Source organism: Poecilia formosa, unplaced genomic scaffold, assembly GCF_000485575.1.
Source record: "Poecilia formosa unplaced genomic scaffold, Poecilia_formosa-5.1.2 Scaffold368, whole genome shotgun sequence".
NCBI classification, from domain to species: Eukaryota; Metazoa; Chordata; class Actinopteri; order Cyprinodontiformes; family Poeciliidae; genus Poecilia; species Poecilia formosa.
The window spans coordinates 466,193-482,327 of NW_006800307.1; the positions used below are offsets into that span (position 1 = coordinate 466,193).

At 44.1% G+C, this 16,135-nt stretch overlaps 2 protein-coding genes across 2 annotated transcripts in view; one reads left to right on the forward strand and one right to left on the reverse strand.

Annotated features, from left to right (window-relative positions):
- LOC103153975 (SH3 domain containing GRB2 like, endophilin B2) overlaps positions 1–7,927 on the reverse strand; it is a 17,097-nt gene extending 9,170 nt beyond the window's left edge. Inside the window, exons 1-8 of the mRNA XM_016662298.1 lie at positions 7,662–7,927; positions 6,393–6,534; positions 5,835–5,846; positions 5,582–5,710; positions 5,371–5,504; positions 4,454–4,546; positions 3,619–3,681; positions 20–70 (exon numbers count right to left, since the gene is read on the reverse strand). Of these exons, the coding sequence (XP_016517784.1) occupies positions 20–70; positions 3,619–3,681; positions 4,454–4,546; positions 5,371–5,504; positions 5,582–5,710; positions 5,835–5,846; positions 6,393–6,534; positions 7,662–7,724 (687 nt within the window). The 5' untranslated portion in view covers positions 7,725–7,927. The remainder of the gene's footprint in view (positions 1–19; positions 71–3,618; positions 3,682–4,453; positions 4,547–5,370; positions 5,505–5,581; positions 5,711–5,834; positions 5,847–6,392; positions 6,535–7,661) is intronic.
- Positions 7,928–9,029: 1,102 nt separating this feature from the next.
- The window catches only part of zer1 (zyg-11 related, cell cycle regulator), a 12,295-nt gene continuing 5,189 nt past the window's right edge, over positions 9,030–16,135 (forward strand). The window contains exons 1-8 of the mRNA XM_007575048.2: positions 9,030–9,349; positions 11,248–11,463; positions 11,536–11,686; positions 13,698–14,152; positions 15,032–15,205; positions 15,300–15,414; positions 15,666–15,812; positions 15,892–16,065. Of these exons, the coding sequence (XP_007575110.1) occupies positions 11,297–11,463; positions 11,536–11,686; positions 13,698–14,152; positions 15,032–15,205; positions 15,300–15,414; positions 15,666–15,812; positions 15,892–16,065 (1,383 nt within the window). The 5' untranslated portion in view covers positions 9,030–9,349; positions 11,248–11,296. The remainder of the gene's footprint in view (positions 9,350–11,247; positions 11,464–11,535; positions 11,687–13,697; positions 14,153–15,031; positions 15,206–15,299; positions 15,415–15,665; positions 15,813–15,891; positions 16,066–16,135) is intronic.

A 16,135-nucleotide genomic window follows, 5' to 3' on the forward strand; every position in this document is an offset into this window, starting at 1 on the left:
AACACACCTACACACACACACTCCGTGCTTTCTGCGGCGGCCTCACCTTGTCCACTTCCTCACTCAGCAGCTGAGACAAACAGAACCAGAGAAACGTCTCAGATTAAATTCGTAGCTCAACTTTCCACCATGAATCATCTGGACCGGCTCCTTGACCCGACCTGTTGCCATGGCAACGCAGGTCAGCAGCAAGAACCGGGTCAACCGGTTCAGATATGGTGGTTTTCCACACAGGCTCACATATTTACATACACCCCAAAGAAGACTTTGTGGCAGTAGAGCTAGCAAAACATCCCTCAGCATGATGCTGCCACCACTGTGCTTGATGAATGGTACAGTGTTACTAGCAGTGGCAACCAGGAATCACAAACAATAGCTATGCTAATGCTAAAACACCAAAATAATCATGAACTAATGCTAAAGAGCTAATCCATGTTTTAATGCTGCAGAGCTCAGTCGGTTTGCAAATAGTTCAAAGTTTAAACTGGCATGTTGTTCATCTTTTATCATTTTGTGGAATATTTAACTAGAAAATGGCACAAAATATTTTTCCTCTCTGATTGGCTGCTGTTGGCCTACAGATTTTAACCTGAATGTTCATTGCATTTTTCATAGACGCCTGTGAAAATAATTTCTATTCCCATGAGTTTTTTGTTCTCTGGGAAATTAGTTTTGATGATAAATACAGAAACAAGCATAAAAATCAAAACATCTACAATAGTGATAGTAATATTAATAATAAAATAATAGTGCAAAGTAGCCTACAAATTCTTTGGTGGGGGGGGGGACCTGGATAGGGGCTGGGGGGCGCTGGCCCAAAAAGGTTGAGAAACACTGGTTTAGATTCTACATAGAGGAGAAAAAACAACCAGATCAACTGGACACAGAAACATTTTTATTATTTAAAGAACTTAAAAAGCTCGATTTGTTTCTGCTGATAACAGACGGCCACCTGAAATACCGCCACCTGCAGGTGGGAGTTAGAACTATGTACTGTAGAACTACAGCGATGCATTCTGGGTAAACAGCAAGCTGTTAGTAACCATACCTTCAAAACAAAACAACCAAATTAACAAATGCTGGAAAATCAATTTAGGGGAAGCTAAGGTCAGCGTTTTCAAAATGCTAACGCGCTAAGCTAAAAATTAGCTCTATTGTTAGCGGATTAGCAGAAGTTATTAGTTAACTTCAGTTCTGTGTGTTAGAGCAGAAAAACATTTTATTAAAATACGCTGAAGGCTCTAGGAAGAGTTTGTGATGGATGAAGACGTCTCTTCATCTCTGCTCTCTGGGGGGATTTTACACGTCTGAGGCACCAAGTCGGTATTTTTCTTTTGAATCACTGAGGTTTATATTTCTCCTCTGGGTAAAGGATGAATCACAAAGATCCAGAAAGTGAGGATGAATCCATAATGAATGGGTGAATGGAAACGTCTGATCAGCTTCAGGATTGGGATATTTTCAGTGAGATAAACAACATGGCGGCGTCTCAACAGGATGCTTTAATGGCCGATCATTTTCCAGGAACATGGCCGACCTTCCTGAGTGGGCAGATCCAGATGATCAGCTGATCAGCAGAAACTGCTGCAGCTGCTCAAGGTTTACAGCGCCTCCTGTGTTAAACGGCCGCTATTACACAGCAGCACGAAGCTAAAAATAATCAGGATGAAGCCATGACCTTTTATTAATGCTCTTCAATTCAATTTAGAAAATACTTTAGAAATCCCAAAATTAAATGTCATTCCACTCTTTATGGATGATGATGCTGTAGCAGTCAGTCTGACAGTGTATATGAAGATGCCTCTGACTGAAGACTGTTCTGACATGCTAACAGCTCAACATGTCTTGGATGACATCATCAGCTTTGCTATTGTCCACAGAAGGAAATGACACAAACAAACACAAAGACTCTGAGAGGAACTTCCTTCTTCACCAGATGGAAACAAGATGGAGGCGTCAGATTTTAGCGGTTGGAGGATTTCTCTTTAGTCTCTGGCTAACGACCAGGAGCCATTTCTGCTGCTAGTGCTAGGCTAACACCTTAGCTTTGGTTGTATTTACCCAGAATGCCCTGCACTGTAGTCCACTTCCTGCTTCTGGAGCGGTCTCCGGTCCGCTTGGCGTTCACATCAACCGAACCCAGACCGAGGTTTGGAGGACCAGAGGTCAGAGGTCGTTTAGCGTTCACACCTCACTAACTGAACCGGACTGTGACCATGCACACGGCCTGGAGTTGGGTTGCAGTGGATTGGACAATCGGTTCTGATCTGTTCAGAACTTTTCTGCAGATTTAAAAGACTCTAAAACCAACAGACTGGACCTGCAGTTCTACCACCACCGGTTCTACGGGACACGGATCTAATCCGTTTATCGCTCCAACCTTCCTCTGCGCCGCCGCCGGGTCGGCCGCCGGGTCGGCCGCCGGGTCGGCCTCCAGGCTCCAGCTTTCCCAGCCGCTCTGAAGCCGCATCACAGAAACAAACTGAAATCAGAACAACTGCTGGAAGATTTACACCAGATTAACTCCTTAAATTAAATCTATTCCTGGAATAATCCCACATCTGATCCCAACCATCACTTATTCCTGGTGTTCCAGGCTGATCCTGATCAGATAATCCAGATTATTATCAAAAATTAATCAATATGCTAATGTTATATTAAGTTTGTGCAACTGTTTTTGAAATAAATGTTTTTATATTTAACCACTTTTTAGACAAAACAAGAAATCGGTACCGGTCCAGATCGGATTCAGCGGGTCGGGTTTTAAATATCGCTGATCGGCCAGAAACCCGGAATCAGTGCAAACAACAAAATCATTTAGAACCTTCAGCTCCAACCAGAACCGGGTCGGTGCCGACCCGATCCAACCAGAACCGGGTCGGTGCCGACCCAGAACAGCTATAAAACCAACCAGAACCTCAGAGGTTCTGAACCAGAACACCCTCAAAGATCGAAACGACGCATCAGAACCAGAACCTGGGTTAACTTCATCTGCTGTGGGTCCAACAACTGAAACATTCCCGGGTCAGAACCAGAACCATCCTGAGCTATGCTGGGTCTCTAAACGATGACATCATCAACAGCACTGGGACTCGCCCAGTGAAACCAGTAAAGCAGAAACTTCCTCCAGGCGGATCCGACCCGTTTCATGATCAAACAATAAAACGTGAAACTGGATTTCTGTTCTGATCCTGGAGGATCTGCGGCAGGTTGAACTGTAAAAACTAAAAACCACTTCAGGAGAAAACTAACTTTACAGGAAGTTGATTTGAGGAAATAAAATTTTCACTTCTAACCTGGAAAATGTCTTGTTAGAAGTGAAATGATCTGCCAGTGAAAAGGACGCTTTTTAAAAATCAGTATTGAGAAATTATTGACTTAAAAGAAACTCCAATATGTCGCTGAAAAGTTTAATCTTATTTGAAATTTACTCAGATATTTAAAAACTAAACTGAAATATTTGGTAACATCTTGTGCTTTTGCATGCAGATCTGATAAATGATTCAAATCTCTGCAGAAACTTCTGTTTATATTTTACATTCCAGAGATATCTGGATGTGACGGACTTCCTGTTTGTGAGCCAATCAGATGGCGGCTCTGAGCGGCCCTGGGTCTTACCGCCGACGCGCTGGCCGACAGGACGTAGTTCCTCGGCCGCGTCTCCTGGAAGTCTGGAGTCGCCTGGACACAAAAGGAGAAACTTTCAGTTAAATTAAATTAAAAAAGATCCAGAAGACAGGAGAGGTACATCTGGAGGGTAATGTCTCCCTCTAGTGGACAGCGACGGCACAACATGAAAATTTAATACAAACGCTGTATTTGCAAAATACAGAATAAAAAAGTAAAAATCCTATAAATTCTTAAATATTTGTAATATTTAAATTAAACAGTAAGAAATGTATTCATAAAATACATATGTAAAATAAACATAGTTCTGTCAATAACGTATTAAATACACAATAGCACTAATTAAATTGTTAAATTAAGTAAAAAAAATAGCTTAATTACGAGTTAGAATTGCAATATTAGTAAATATCTCATATTTCCTGCGCTACAGTCCATCATAAATAATTTATCTGCTGCTGTGACTCAGCAAACAGACGCTAACATCTGATTGGTTCACCTGCACAAAAATAAATAATAATTAATTTAAAGTTAGTGACAACCAGAAGAGGTTTGGCTGGTTTGAACTGGTGGCAAAACTTCAAATAAATCAAATTATAAAAATATTTTAAATTTAAATTAACAGAATAAAACAGAAAAGCAACAAGAGGCCAAATCTAAACCATAAAGTTTATTTTTTACAGTGTTTTGTTGTTTTGCTGCCAGTGATAAAACATTACCAACTAGAGGAGCAGCAGCACAGCGCCACCATGTGGGTAAGCACTGTAACTGATGTTTCTATCATTTTATTTGAGGTTCTGGCCCATTAAGGGCTTGGTTCTGGTCTCACCGCTGCCTTGGCTTCGGCCTGCTTGGCTTTCTTCAGACGGGCTTTGCAGATGTCCAGGTCCAAACGCCGGTTCTCCAGGAGCCGCCGCTCCTTCTGCAAACACAGACAGAACCGGTGATAAGACAGACCCAGTCCGGTTCTCTGGTTCTGATCTGATCCGGTTCTCTGGTTCTAAACCTCAGGTATCGAAGTGAACAAGTGGATCACTGATTTTTCAGTTTTTGGTCGTTTCTGTCTTTGGGTTTAAGAACCGGTTCAGAACCAGGAGAAATTCTGATCCAAACGAGTTTAAAGCTGGAGTAACTTTTATTAAAAATATGTGGTATTATTTATTATCAATATTACTTCATTATTGATTATTATTTATAATATTCTATATTATTTATATTACTAAACACATGTTTTACATATTTAGTGAAACAGTCTCCATGTTGTGACAGATAATCTGAAATAAATAAAAATTAAAACTCATCTCCTCTGTCTTCTCCCAGTGCTAGAAACAACCAATCAGAGCCGCGGGGCTCTGATTGGTTGGAGGAGGAGTCAATCACCCCTCCTACTTCCTGGCTCTCTGCTTCGCTGCAGCTAGCGTAGCCTGTTATGGATGCTAAAGCTAGTTAGCATAGTCACTGATGATGACAAATTAATTGTTTTCCTATAACAATGAGTTGTTTCTCTCATTTAGCAGTACATGAGGTAATTGACAGCGCTAAGCCCCGCCTCCCGGCTCTGATTGGTTGTTTTCTTCAGACTGGCAGCTGATGGAGCAGACGATCTGTTCACAGACTCTCTCTCATACAAGGAGACAGTTTTAACAAATATTTAAAAAGTATATTTAAATAAAAGTCACTGCAGCTTTAAAGGAGGACAGAGGACGGAAACCGGACCGGATCAGAACCGCATGCTGTCCAACTCACAGAGATGGTCCTCCAGTCTCCCTCCAGGAAGTTACGCAGAGGCGACAGGAAGGTGACGGCGGCCGTGTGGAGGAACTCCCGCTCGGCTCCGCCCAGCTTCCTCTGGTACTCTCCCACCGTGATGAGGGTGGTACCTGCAGCGGGTCAACAGAACCGGGTCACACAGAACCAGAACCGGGCCCGGTTCTGATGCATCGGGACCGTTCCTCACCGTACGGAGTGTCGGCTCCGAACTCCTTGGCGGCGTCCAGCATGAACTGGCCCAGTAGTTCGGCGTTAGTGGTTCTGGACGGGAGCTTCCGGTCCAGCTTGTCGTAGATGAACTCCTCGATCCGAGCGCCTGGTTCCGGACGGGAACGGAAGACAAGTCAGAATCAAACACTAGAAATATTTATAGGAACCAAATAAAATCTCCAGAACATTCAGAGCCCAGATGCATGCTGGGAAATGGAGGAAACTCCTACCTGTGTGATCAACTGAGGCATGAAGGAAAACAGAGGTTAGATGTCAGAACAGAACCGGTCCAGTTCATCGGTAAACAGAATCTCTGAATCTCCACCAAAAGTCACCAGGAACTTCAAAACACTTCCTCCAGGAAGTCAGGATTTCAAAATAAAATTGATCAAGCTGAATTTTTAAAGGTTTTCTGAAAAAATGTCAACATTATGGATAAATAATATGCAGAGGTTCTGAATCTGGATCCATTGAGGATTAGCAGTAACACGACAACTGGAGCTTCTTCTTCTTGGTTTCCAGCAGGAACCGAAGCTAATGTGGTTCCTGGATCTGCTGTTAGAAGTTCTGTTACCTCCTGATTTACATTAACATCTAAATTATAACGTCAACATTAAATTGGATCCATGGTTGTAATTTTTCAAGCCAGATATTCAAATTTATTTAGCATTAGTAAACTAATGTTTTAATTAGCGCTTGAGCATTAGCTTCCATTAATTACCAAGTTAGTGTAGCGTGTTAACATTAGCTTCAGCTAAATACCATGATGGCGGACCTGGACCACTCACTTGGGTTGGGCTGCAGCAGAACCTCCGTCTGTCTCAGGATCTTCTCGGTCCAGTTCTTGGTGGAGTCGGCTTTGGCCAGCAGGTTCTCCAGGTGAGGGTCCAGTTCGGTCTTCTCAGCCTGGCCCAGTTTCTCCTCTGTGAACTGAAACACATCAAGGAGGTCAACCAGCAACTTCCTGAAGGTCAACCAGCAACTTCCTGAAGGTCAACCGGCAACTTCCTGAAGGTCAACCGGCAACTTCCTGAAGGTCAACCGGCAACTTCACAGAACAAACCAGTGGTTGAACATCTGGGTTTCATTTCCTGTAATCTTCTGAAGTTCTCCAGATTTCTGGAGCTCCAGTGATTCTCTTCAGAGTTTCATGTGCAGAAAATGGGCCAAAACATTCAGATTTTGTAAATTAATGGAATATAATCTGATGCTGGAGAGACTGTGGTGAGTCTGTGTGGATTACAGCCTCACTTCCTGTCTGACAGCAGAGTCGCTGGTCGTGTCTCCTGCTGCTGTAGCTCATCAACTTCAGAGCTTCTCATTTATTCTGAAATGTTCTGCATACCCTGATTATAACGAGTCATTATTTGAGTTTCTGTACATCTATTCTTCTGTTTTGATCTCCACAGCTCCTGCTTGCTGGACATCGTCTCTTTTTTGGGGTTAGGGTTAGATGTAGTTTCTGCATCTTTTTCAGTCTGGCACCATCATTACATGTCAACAGCCAATGGTTGTCACCATGTTTAGATAGCTAAAGGCACAGAGTTGGAAAAGAAAATCCAGTTTCCTCCCCCTGACCCACTGATGCCCTGGGCAAAGAGCCTTTTTCTCCACATTTTAAAAATCTCCTCCTCCTTCTAATTGCATCAAAATGTTACCGAATTTTAGAATAAATCTTTCAGATTATAATCCATAAAATTCATAACACCAGACTACAGACAGCCTGAGAATCGGAGCCGTTGGTTAAATCCGTTGCTTTTTGAACGGAGTCTGGCTGCGGGCAGCAGCAGGATTCTGCTGGTGTCACTTGAGTGATGGAGCTGATCACAGCCATCAATAATGGATCGAGGCAGGACGGACCTTTATCGGCTTACAGCTGCTGCTCATCCGAGCAACAACAACCAGGAAGAACCGCAGAAACCAGCAGAACCGGAACCAGCCGGTACCAACCGGGCTCCACACACCCAGCCTCCCTCCCAGCGGGACCCGGAGCTCCTCTGACCGGCGGTGGGAGCCCCATCACCCCGCAGCCCGCCGCCGGAGAGCCGCAGCTGTACCTGCACGGCCCGGGTGAAGAACACCCCCGCATCGGAGGCCAGCTTCTTCACGTTGAAGTCCATGGCGCTGGGCGGTTCTGGCTGCCTTTGTTCCCCCGGATCAGCTGCTGATGGAGCGGAGGAGACGCAGAGCTGCGGCCGTAATCCGCTCCGAGGAGGAGGATCGGAGATCTGCTGGCCGCCCTGCGCTTAAAGGGACAAGAGGGCGGGACGGAGGGGAGGGAGCTGCCGCCTGCAGCCGGACTGACGCTCTGCACGACCCATGATACAAATATAGAAATAAACCATCATAGATACACCTATAAACTACAAAACACTAAACAATACAAGTATAGAAATAAATATAAAAACATCTATAATACAAATATAAACTATAAAACACAAAACATATTAACTACATCATATCCATATAAAGAATCCAATCAAATTTAGTTGCATATTTAGTGACACACAGCGGTTCAGCTCAAAACCAAAGATGAACAAGAATAATTTAACAAAAACTACAAAATGAAAAGCAGAGAAAAACATAATAATAATAATAATAATAATAATAATAATAATAATAATAATAATAATAATAATAATAAAGTGCAGATCTGTTGGTTCTGCAGTTTGGATGATCATTCCCTCTGGTTCTGGATGCAAACAGCTGGAAGGATTTTTACTCTGACTTTTATACTTTCAGGCAGTTTTTATGATGATGTGTAACCATGGTAACAATATTTCTCTTGTTTTTACAAGTGGCATCTTAATGGATGCAGAGCAAAGAGAGAAGGAGGAAGTCTAACCCGTCTCTTCATCCCCTACTCTAACATCTCTGTATCCCAGCGGCCAGTCAGACATTTAAAGAGGAGCAAAAGCAAAGGAGGAGGATTAGCAGAGCTAACAACTGATGGAGCCATGTGGATATCATCTCTGCTGCCTGGATGTTGAGCCTGGATGTTAGTATGAGACTACTATACACCAACAGTCTTCAGTCAGAGGCCTCCTCAGATCTGTTGGAAGACTGACTGCTACTGGGGATCCTTCTGATCCACGGCTGGAGGAATGATGATGAGCTTCCTGACACATTGCTGTGTACTTTATGCTGAAAGGGCTAAACATGCCATTTCCTGATGGAAAGTAAAGCTTAAAACAATATTTGTAAGAGAAACTGAACATTGTTTACTTTGGCGTCGCCATGTTGAATCCTGACCTTTCTGACTGTCTGTGGTTTCAAAACGTTTTGCAGAGGCTAAAATCCTAACATTGAAATCACTGAGGGGCCATGTTTTTTCCGATTAAAAATGCTAAATAATTTTATTATATATCTTTCATTATTATCATTACACTGTAGGCTGGTGTAACTGACATGTTGGAATGGGGCGCCCCCAAATGAAAATCTGCTCTGGGCCCCAAAGAGCCTCGGACCGGCCCTGGAGTGGCTCTGCTCCAGGTTTTAACTCCTAAACCTCCAACATGGCCGCCCTGCTGCCAGCATCCTGATGGAGGACTTCCTTTAAGGCAGGTGTTAGCAGCGCAGCTAGCTGCTCCGTGATGACAGCTACCGGAAGTGGCTGCAGAGGAAGAGGAGGAGGAAGAGCAGGAGGGGCGGAGTCTGTTTGTTGACATCGGGACGAAAGCGAAAATCAGATGATTGAGGACTGAAAACAGCTTCACTGAGCCCGTCACCAGGACACGAAGCCCAGGTAGGCGCCGGCTCACCTGCCAGAACCCGGACCGGGCCCGAGCCGCGGTTCTGCCCCGCTGACCCGGTCCGCGAGCCGGTCTGATCCAGCTCAGCTGTCCGGTTCTGTTAGCTCCCTGCTAAGTTTGGCTAGGAAAGTCAGCGCTAGCAGCGAGCTAATGGTACCGTGAACCCGAACCGAGGGCGGAATGAGGCGGACAGCAGCCCGAACCGGTCCGAACACCAGCTACTGCTGCTGACCCGGTTCGGTTCTGCTGGGTCACAGGTTCCGTTTCAGTTTGCCAGCAGCTAGCGGCAGCAACTAGCCTGCTAACCTGCTGCTAACTGTTTCTCCTTCAGTTCATCTCAGTGTTCCAAACCGAACAAACCGGGTCACCGAACTCCTCGGCTGGTTCGGACCGACCCGGAGGCTCCGGATCAGATTTATTCATTATTAAAAATAATTTTGGATGATTTCTGAACATGGAAGCAGCTGGTTTCCTGTGAAGGAGCAGCAGAAAGGTTTCATTAAGGTTAATTATTAATAATCTGATTAAGATTGAAATAATCTGAGCTCCAGACTTTAGATTTTACTTTCAGCTCATGTTGTGTTTTAACAGCTGAGTGACTGTATTTATATTATAAATGTCATATTAATGGTTAATGTGACCTGAGCAGGAGAGATGATTGAACTTTTCCTCTTTCTGAGACTCTCAAACATAAACTTCAGTTTTCTTTTAAAGTTAAGTGGAAGGAAAAAAATGAAACATCCACCACTCTCCTACCATCTATAGAGTGAAGCTTCTTCTTTAGAAAACATCTCAGCTCAGGTTGGATGGAGAACATCTGAAGATAGTTTTCATGTCCTGGATTCAGGCCTGGACTTTGACTAGGCCATGATAACCCATGAATCTGCTCTGATCTATTCCATCCCATAATATTTCAGGCTGGAAGCTGAACTTTCACCCCTGCCTCAGGTTTTCCTCCAGGATCCATCCATGACCTCTGACCTCTGACTTAGTCGTTTCAGAACCCTGATGATGATGATGATGATGATGATGATGATGATTTAATATTGATGTGTTAAAAGATGAAGTATTTTATTTGTTGGTAAAAAGTGAAAACACAACAATTACAACTTTAATCCTAATATTCTAACTTTATTCTGTTATGATTAAAACATAATTCTCTTATTATTATGATTTTATTCTTTTCATATTGCATTTTATTTACATATTATTATGACTATTCTTTATGTGATAATCTAATCTTGTTATATTATAACTTTATTCTTAAATTATTCTGACTTCATTCTGTTAATATTAGGATTTTATTCTCATATTATTATGACTTTGTACCTGCATTAATCCAACTTTAATCTGGTCATTAATAATGTATTTTTCTATCCTGGCTCTGATTCTCCATTATAAAATCCAGAAGAATTTCAAATTTTCAGATTTTAATCTGTAGAAAATAAACTTTTCACATCATAACTAAATTTATCCTAATTTTTCTCTATTTTCAGGATTTTTTCTGGTTTTATCTTGATTCAGTTTTTATTGTTGTTTTTTGTTGAATTTTCTCAGTTTTTCTTCCTGTTATTAATTTGATTTTATCCTGATTTTGTTCAGATTTTTCTTCTGTTTTTATGAGAATTTTTAAAGTTTCTCTTCATTCTTCACTTCTGCTGGTTTTCAAATGACCTCAGAGAATTGACTTCCTGTTAATCTGGGATTAGCTTCAGATCATTTCTTCCCTCTTTAGAGTCTGAGGTTCTGCTGAAAACGTCTTGATCGGATCAGAGCCGCTGCTGCTCAGATGATGGGATGTTTAGTCAGTTTAATCGTTTGGTTCCCGTCGGAGCGTCAGAACTTTTGGTGTCTCCTCTGGACCGCTGACGTTCTGCCCGTCCTCCTTCAGGTCCTCTGTTCTGCCCGTCTCTGACCTGAGCCAGCAGCGCGGGGCGAACATGGCAGCCAAAGCGGGCGACGACCCGGACAGCCTGATGACGCTGGCCACCGTGTTCTGCCTGAGGAACCTGAGGAAGACGATGTGCTACCAGGGCTTCAGGAACAAGCTCTGCATGCGCGCCGACATCTTCCTGCCCAGCGAAATCTGCGACAAACTCGTCAACACGTACGCAGACCGCCGCTCGCCGTCTGGACGCTCTCTGTGGCTGCCGCCGCTCTGATTTCCTGTCTCCTGCAGGTACATGGAGCTGGTCCACACTGACAGCAACTTTGAGCCGGAGGAGAGCTTCTTCCAGCTGTTCTCGGACCCGCGCAGCACCAGGCTGACCCGGGTCCAGCTGAGGGAGGACTTCGTCCGGGACCGGGACCTGGAGGCCATCAGGAAGCAGGTGGAGCCTCCACTTCCTACACACTCTGACCGTTAATCAGGCTGCAGATTTCAATATGAGAAATACAGTAAAATATGCAAATAAACTAATAATTCCTTCTTAATTAGAAAATAACATTTTATTACAGAAAATGCAATAAACTAGCAGTGTAAACCAGTATAAATCAGTCTAAACCAGTTTAAGTCAGAAAAAAACAGTGTAAGCCACTATAAACCACCATAAACCAGTATAATCCAGTCTAAACCAATATAATCCAGTATAAACCAGTATAATCCAATGTAAACCAGTATAATCCAGTATAAACCAGTATAATCCAGTATAAACCACCATAAACCAGTCTAAACCAGTATAAACCAGTATAAACCAGCATAAACCAGTCTAAACCAGTGTAATCCAGTCTAAACCAGTATAATCCAGTGTAAACAAGTATAATCCAGTCTAAACCAGTATAAACTAGGATAATCCAGTGTAAACCAGTATAATCCAGTCTAAACCAGTATAAACTAGGATAATCCAGTGTAAACCAGTATAATCCAGTATAATCCAGTGTAAACCAGTATAAACCAGTGTAAACCAGTATAAACCAGTTTAAACCAGTATAATCCAGTCTAAACCAGAATAAACCAGTATAAACCAGTAAAATCCAGTCTAAACCAGTATAAACCAGTATAAACCAGTCTAAACCAGTGTAATCCAGTCTAAACCAGTATAAACCAGTATAATCCAGTCTAAACCAGTATAATCCAGTCTAAACCAGTGTAAACCGGTATAATCCAATCTAAACCAGTCTAAACCAGTATAATCCAGTCTAAACCAGTATAATCCAGTCTAAACCAGTGTAAACCAGTATAATCCAGTCTAAACCAGTATAAACTAGGATAATCCAGTGTAAACCAGTATAATCCAGTCTAAACCAGTATAAACCTGTCTAAACCAGTGTAAACCAGTATAATCCAGTCTAAACCAGTATAAACTAGGATAATCCAGTGTAAACCAGTATAATCCAGTGTAAATCAGTATAAACAAGTCTAAACCAGTGTAAACCAGTATTAACTAGTATAAACCAGTATAAACCAGTATAAATCAGTATAATCCAGTCTAAACCATTCTAAACCAGTATAATCCAGTATAAACCAGTATAAACAAGTCTAAACCAGTGTAAACCAGTATTAACCAGTATAATCCAGTATAAACCAGTATAATCCAGTATAAACCATTCTAAACCAGTATAATCCAGTCTAAACCAGTATAATCCAGTCTAAACCAGTACAAACCCGTCTAAACCAGTGTAAACCAGTATAAACCAGTATAAACAAGTCTAAACCAATGTAAACCAGTATTAACCAGTATAATCCAGTATAAACCAGTCTAAACCAGTCTAAACCATTCTAAACCAGTATAATCCAGTCTAAACCAGTATAAACCAGTATAATCCAGTCTAAACCAGTATAAACCAGTCTAAACCAGTGTAATCCAGTCTAAACCAGTATAATCCAGTGTAAACCAGTATAATCCAGTGTAAACCAGTATAATCCAGTATAAACCAGTGTAAACCAGTCTAAACCAGTATAAACCAGTGTAAACCAGTATAAACCAGTGTAAACCAGTCTAAACCAGTATAAACCAGTGTAATCCAGTATAATCCAGTATAATCCAGTATAATCCAGTGTAAACCAGTCTAAACCAGTCTAATCCAGTATAAATCAGTGTAAATCAGTCTAAACCAGTATAAACCAGTATAATCCAGTATAATCCATTCTAAACCAGTATAATCCAGTGTAAACCAGTCTAAACCAGTCTAATCCAGTATAAATCAGTGTAAATCAGTCTAAACCAGTATAAACCAGTATAATCCAGTATAATCCATTCTAAACCAGTATAATCCAGTGTAAACCAGTCTAAACCAGTCTAATCCAGTATAAATCAGTGTAAATCAGTCTAAACCAGTATAAACCAGTATAATCCAGTATAATCCAGTATAAACCAGTATAAACCACTCTCCTCCCTCCAGGACCTCATCGAGCTCCACCTCACCTACTGCAACAGCCTGTCGTCCCGCAGTCTGAAGACGCTGTCCAGCTTCCGGGAGACGCTGGTGTCTCTCTGCCTGTTCGGCTGCAGTAACATCTTCTACAGGAAGGGCGGCGCCCCGCTGGCCTGCACCGAGGACTCCGAGGACGAGGACGAGGACGTGCCGGCCGCCCGGCAGGCCCTGGAGACGGACTTCAGCTTCCAGGGCTTCAACCGGCTGCGGCTGCTGAACCTGGGCCAGCTGCCCGACGACGTGGAGGCGGAGTCTCTGCTGCGGCCGCTGCGCTCCGTCACCGCGCTGGACCTGTCCAACGTCCGCCTGCAGGGGGCGGCCTTCCTCACGCAGTGGAGGGAGCGGCTGGCCTCGCTCGTCCTCTACAACGTGGATCTGTCGGAGGAAGTGGTCGGCACCGTGCTGGAGCTGGTCAACCTCAGGTAGGAGGAGAGCATGCTGGGAAATCTGGAGGACATGAAGCAATCTGATAATCCTGGTTCATCAGCTGAGGCTCAGGGGTCAGGGGTCAGGGATTGACATGCTTTCAGTTTCACTTTGATTCAGTTCAGAGCGTCTGATCCTACAGGAAGTCCTGATGCTCATCCACTTCCTGTTCCTGTCCAGCTGAAGCTGATCTGACCCAGTGGATTGGTTTAGATCAACCAGGAAACAGAGCAGGTTCCTCTGACTGGGTTCCATTTATTCAATCGGTTATAGATGTATAAATATAGATATAGAAATATAGATATAGATGTATAAATGTAGATATAGAAATATAGATATAGATGTATAAATGTAGATATAGAAATATAAATGTTTAAATGTATAAATATACCCAGTGAAACGTAAACATGTTTATCTGCCTCACAGTTAATTTAACTTTATTCTCAATCCTCTGAGATTCAGCAACAATTTTATCCACATTCTGACGCTTCATGTTAGAAACTGGAACCAGTGGAGGACCAGCTGAGTGTTACTGGTTGAACTGGAACCAGTGGAGGACCAGCTGAGTGTTACTGGTTGAACTGGAACCAGTGGAGGACCAGCTGAGTGTTACTGGTTGAACTGGTTTCCTGATGTGGGTCATGTTGTCAGGGTTTGTGGTGAAGCAGGTAAACTGAGCAGCAGCTGGAAAACGTCCTGATTACCAAACCAGTTGAACCAGTTGAACCAGTTGCTGCAGATGTTCTCCTGCTGGAGCAGAACCGGTCCAGATTCTCTGGGTTTAAAAGCTTCTTACTGTTTGGCTTGTGTTTATTCTGATCATGCTGAAGCCGCTGGTCATGCCCTGACCTCTGACCTCTGACCCGGTTCTGCAGACATCTGGACCTGTCCCGGGAGAGCAGGCGGAACGTGAAGTTCAAGATGACCCGGAAGATCCTGACGGTTCTGGTGCAGCGGCTGCTCCACCTCGTCTCCCTGGACATCTCTGGTCACATCATGCTGGACAACTGCACCATGCCGCACTTCGAGGAGGCCGTGGGCCGGCCCAGGTGGGTTCTGGCCCGGTTCTGGCCCGGTCCTGACCCGGTTCTGGCCCGGTCCTGACCCGGTTCCCCCAGGTTAACGCCCGTCTGTGTCCTGCAGCACCGAGCCGTGTAAGAGCAGCATCTACCCGCTGCAGGAGCTGAAGAGGCCGCTGCAGTTCCTGGGCCTCTACGACACGACGCTCTGCAACGTCACACACATCCCGGCCTACAAGGTACCAGCAGAACCAGAACCGCCCGGGTCACTGACCCGTCACTTCCTGCTGCTATGCAGCCAAAACAAAGATCAGAGTTTAAAGCTGCTGTAAAAATATAGAACCTCATTAACCTTTAAAACAGATTCAAACTCAGATTAAAACTGGGATAAAGTTCAGTTTAAACCAGATTTGCAGCTGTTCTAACAGACTGGACAGGTTCTGGACCGGTTCTGCTGACCTCTCCTGTGTGTTGCCCTTTGACCCCTCAGGTGACCGGGTCAAAGAACGAAGATCAGGTTCTGAACGCCATCGAAGCCTACACCGAGTTTCGCCCGGAGCTCGCCCACAAAGCCATCAACCAGCTGTTCGACATCGCCCGGATACAGCACTGCAGCCAGCTGCTGCGGGCGCTGCAGGTCAGCTCCGGGTCCAACCGGGTCAGAACCAGAACCCCGCCTCCGCAGGCCTTCAGCTGTCTCCTCTCCCTGTGTGCAGCTGGTGATCGCCGCCCTGAAGTGCCATAAGTACGATAAGAGCATCCAGGTGACGGGCAGCGCGGCTCTCTTCTACCTGACCAACACCGAGTACCGCAGCGACCAGAGCGTCCGGCTGCGCCGCGACGTCATCCAGGTGGTTCTGAACGGGATGGAGCAGTACCAGGAGGTCACCGTAAGTCAGGGGGCGGGGCCAGAGCCAGGGGTGGGCCCAGAGGGCGCGGCATTAGCCAGGGGGCGGGGCA